Raw genomic sequence first — 4,655 nt, 5'->3', positions numbered from 1 at the left:
TCCTAAGCACCATCCAATACTAAATACTCTATAATTGTAGAGACTATTTTTAAAAGTAAAGAAGAAACAGTTGAGGGTAAAATCCATTTGGGAAAGAGAGTTCAAATCTCTTCTGTTTATAGAATAGAAGGCACTGGAGCTTGTATCCCTCAATGAAAATAAAAACAGCCAAATTGAAAACAAATCCTTGGATCCCCTTTCTCAATTCCTAATATTTTTTCAAGAGAGGGTTATTCTGCCCAAGGTTTTCTTCAGGGCAAACTTCACATCCTTATTCCTCAAGCTATAGATTAATGGATTGAACATGGGCACCACAATGGTATAGAAGAGGGAGGAAATTTTCCCCTGGTCAAGGGGCAAAATAGAGGGTGGTTTGAGGTACATAAAAGCTCCTGAACCAAAGAAAAGAGAAACAGCAATTATGTGAGAGCTGCAGGTACTGAAGGCTTTGGACCTGCCCTCAGTGGAGCTAATGTGGAGAATGCTGGCGAGAATGAAGCCATAAGAGATAAAAATGGTGATAATAGGTACCCCAATGCCAATGGTCACAACTATAAAGACCACAAGCACATTTATATAAGAGCTATTGCAGGACAGCTCAAGGAGGGGAAGGATGTCACACATGTAGTGATTGACAACATTGTCAGCACAGTAGGTCAGAAAAACTATATTCCCTGTATGGGCCATAGCCCCCAAAACTCCCATCCCATAGACACCTAATAAAAGGAATAAACAGACCTGCGGGGACATGGTGACCGTGTACACCAGTGGTTTACAGATGGCAGCATAGCGGTCATATGCCATCGCTGACAGGATGAAGGACTCAGAAAACACAAAGAAACAAAAGAAAAAGAGCTGAGTCATACACCCTGCATAGGAAATGATGTTCTTCTTTGAGATGAAACTCATCAGCATTTTGGGGATAATGGCAGTAGAGTAACTAAAATCTATGAAGGACAAGTTGAAGAGGAAAAAGTACATGGGAATATGAAGGTGAGAATTCAGCCCAATCAGTGTTATCAAGCCCAGGTTCCCCACCAGAGTGACCACATAGAAACCTAGAAACAGAAAGAAGAGAGGGATCCTGAGTCCTGGCTGGTCTGTTAAGCCTGCGAGGATAAACTCTGTCACAGAAGAGGAGTTCTCTATTGCCATTCTCCTCTAGAAGTGTCTGTCAATGAAAAAAAAGAAATAAAATGCTGAGAGAAAGAAACACCTAACACCCCCCCCCCCGAGAATGGCATCTGAACAGATAGACTTTGAGATGAAGATATTTCCTCATACCTGTATCTGTCATCACTGTGCCCAAGCATCTTTAGTTATCCTAGTACCTGCCTCAGGGTGAACATTGCCTCCACTGTGAGGACTGCTAAGACTGAAGCAAGGGACCCCAAAGTTGAACTCGGATGATCCTCCAACCTTCCCTATAGCCCTCTCCAGGCCTTGCTCAGTTTTGTAAAGCCTGAAGCTCTTCTCTGAATTAATTGTTGAGAGGAGGGGAGAGGAGGGGAGGGGAGAGGAGGGGAGGGGAGAGGAGGGGAGGGGAGGGGAAGGGAGGGGAAGGGAGGGGAGGGGAGGGAAGGGAAGGGAAGGGAAGGGAAAGGAAAGAAGAATAAAGACAAGATCATATACTGAGCACTAACCAAGAATTGACACTCTATCACAGTACAGATCAGCTCAGGCAGGCACGCACTCTCCTTTGGCTTGGAGCCAAAGTGCTCTGCTCTACAGGCTCCCACCTTTCTCTCTTATGAGGACTCAACTGCCCTGGTGAAAAGGAGGTTATAGCTTTGGTTTCAGACCGCTCCGTCCCTGGTTCTGTTTCAAGGATTGAACCTCTGGTTTATCTTGATTCTCTTTCTGACCTGAAGGACAGAATCCCTGATTGTGGCTTGGCCCCGGGGCTTCTGTCTGGCTTCCAGAGGGACTGCATCCTTTTTTAACACCCACGGATAAGAGAAAACAAGACTTTTATTCTGGATTACAGATCTCAGTGGCCTGGTTACAGAGGCTCCCTCAGGATCACTGCCCCAGAGACCACTTTTCCTAATGAAGAAGACATGTTTGTTTACACCCTTGATAATGCTTGACCTGGCTTTTAGTATGGCCTATCCTTTCCTTTAGGTTACATCCTTTCAGCACAATTAAGCACAAGGCATTATAGAAAAATTAATTCTTGCTATCATGTATGGAGCATTCACTAAGTACCAAACACCATATCTGACACAACACCCTCACACCAACACCAAGAGTTCAACAGCAATATGCAAGTATTACCTCATTTATTTCTCACAGCAACCTTTTAAATTAGACCTATTAACCTCCACTTGAAAAGTAAAGAGCACAAACAACTAGTAGGTTCCACAATCTTGAGTCAAATATTGGTATGTCCAACTCCAAACTTCACAGAGGCAGGGAAACTTGCTGAGCAATCACAACTTAATGTAGGTTACTGACTAAAATCAGTTTGTTCCACAAACCAGTCCTCGCCACTCTAAACTCCATGCATTGTCAAACAGTTCTCAGGAAGGAATCTCTTTCATACAGGAACTAATAAAATTTTATGAAGCAATTTAAACGCCACGCTCCTTACTAGGGCTTTTATATATTAAGGATGACAGATTTCATAACCAAGAAATAAATCTCAAATTGGGGAAATTTGAACTTCAGTGTGCACTCAGGGGGTTAAATATGAGCTTTCAATCCTAGGTTAATGACACAGTCTACTTGAAGAAGTTATGAAATAATAAAGGCAGAAGCCCATCTTCTTCCAGACAAGTCCAGTTAAAACACTGCATACAGGCCTGTGTATGTCTATGATTACTTGTGAAAACATCAATGAGGACTTGCTTATCCTCCCCTTTGGGACATATTCAGCTGAGTACCAGCAACGATGGTGCCTCATCTTTGCATTTACGCTTAGAATTTCCCACATCTCAGAGGGATTCTAATGAATCCAAACCCATATTCGCAATCCCACTGCACAAAAGTTACAAAAGGGGAAAAACAATTCATTATCATAATATTTAAATAAGCCCTCACAAGACAGGCTTTCCTTGGGACCCAGAGGCAAAGAAGATGAAGAGATCTCTGGAAGCTTTAGGAGGATATTATCTGTTACTTCAGACACAAGTGCCATGGCAACTTCATTTCAGAGGCATCTTAACTTGACCGTCTCTAAAACCATATCCCAAGATGACTTGTTGCAGTACAAGCAGATAGCAGAAAAAAAACCCTGAAAACTATTTTGTCCTTTCTCCATTGGTGCAGTACTGTCACCTTTCCAAACCTTGATGCTTCTTTCTTCTATTACTGCTAAGTTAAACTATATATTATACATGTACCTTAACATGTATGGACATGGGAAGTGCTACATGCAATAAAATGTCTTTGCACATATGTCTCATGCATGTGCATTAGTACTCAGATTTTTTGTAGATCATAGAGTTGCACAAGTATGGTCCCAAGTGCACCACCTATCTCTACACATCATAGGAACACCAGCTCCAATAAGAAGCACAAATCTGATTGGAAAGAAAAGACAACAGCTGAGAGGCTTCTGTGTAAGATAAGCCTTGATCACCTCCTGGGAAAGTAGAAAGAATTACACTTGTTGGGTATGTTATATTATAACATAATAAAATTTGGGATTTATTTTTTATTTTTATTTCCTTTCTGGAGTAATGAAAATGTTCCAAAATTGATCATGGGATGTATGTGCAACTACGTGAGCCTTCTGCTGGAAGGGAGGCAAGCTGTGCTTACAGATGGGCTGGCAGCCACTTGAGGAAATCCCTCGGTTTGGAGCAAATGGCTTACGCGAACCAAGAGAGTTGAGAAGACGTGTCACCTGGATGCGCTTCTCCATGATGGGAGGCTCAGGTCTATGAGGCGATGATTGGCAGAAAAATACAGCAAAAAGAATTGTGAAGTCCATTAGAAATTATCTGTAATTCTTACTCAGTGAACTTCAGTTTGAACTGAGAGGGGCTGCTCTAAATTGTAGTTTCAGTCCTTTATGTAGGATTTCGTGGGATACTGTGTTTTATGGCATGTGAGACCATTATGCTGTCTCTTTTGATGGATGGAAAATGTTTCCTCCAAAGTCTCCACAATTAACATTATATGGCTTTATTTCTTCTCTCTGAAGGACACATTATTTTTAAAGGTTATTTATCCTCCAGGCAGGTCCTCGCTGTGATTCATTCTTCTGATGAGGTTAGTCAGAATATCATCCTCCAGACATGCAGTAAAGCTCAGTAGCAGAGAATATAACAGTGCCCTTAAACTCCTTAACACTGGAGATAAATTAACACTAATAATCTAGGTACCAGGGTAGCAACTGACTTGGCAGAATGGAATTCACCAGTGCACGGGGCTAGTGGCCAGTGTCACTCTGCTGGGCTCCTGGGTCCTGTGTGGGCTCGGTGGCTGGTGAACCTCTGATTTCTTCCTCCTTCCTTGTTCAAGACACACCACACCGTACTCAGGCCCCTCTGGCCAATAGCCGGGATCACCCAAACAGCTGCCAGCCCTGCGGATCCAGAACAGCGCCTGCCGCTACTAAAGTCTCCATGGATCAATGAATTCTCAGTTCATTTCATGACAGACTATCAAGAAGACTTCTCGAAGTAGATAAGCAATGACAAGATAGG

General features: G+C 42.6%; 1 protein-coding gene across 1 annotated transcript; it reads right to left on the bottom strand.

Annotated features, from left to right (window-relative positions):
- Positions 1 to 219: 219 nt before the first annotated feature.
- On the bottom strand, positions 220 to 1,155 carry LOC143643190 (olfactory receptor 8B12-like). Its single transcript, XM_077111950.1, has one exon. The coding sequence runs from the start codon at positions 1,153 to 1,155 to the stop codon at positions 220 to 222; it is 936 nt and encodes a 311-aa protein (XP_076968065.1).
- Between the last annotated feature and the right edge of the window lie 3,500 nt (positions 1,156 to 4,655).

This window comes from Tamandua tetradactyla, chromosome 8, assembly GCF_023851605.1.
Source record: "Tamandua tetradactyla isolate mTamTet1 chromosome 8, mTamTet1.pri, whole genome shotgun sequence".
NCBI classification, from domain to species: Eukaryota; Metazoa; Chordata; class Mammalia; order Pilosa; family Myrmecophagidae; genus Tamandua; species Tamandua tetradactyla.
Note: the sequence above shows the minus strand (reverse complement) of the source record. Positions and strands in the feature narration are given on the sequence as shown.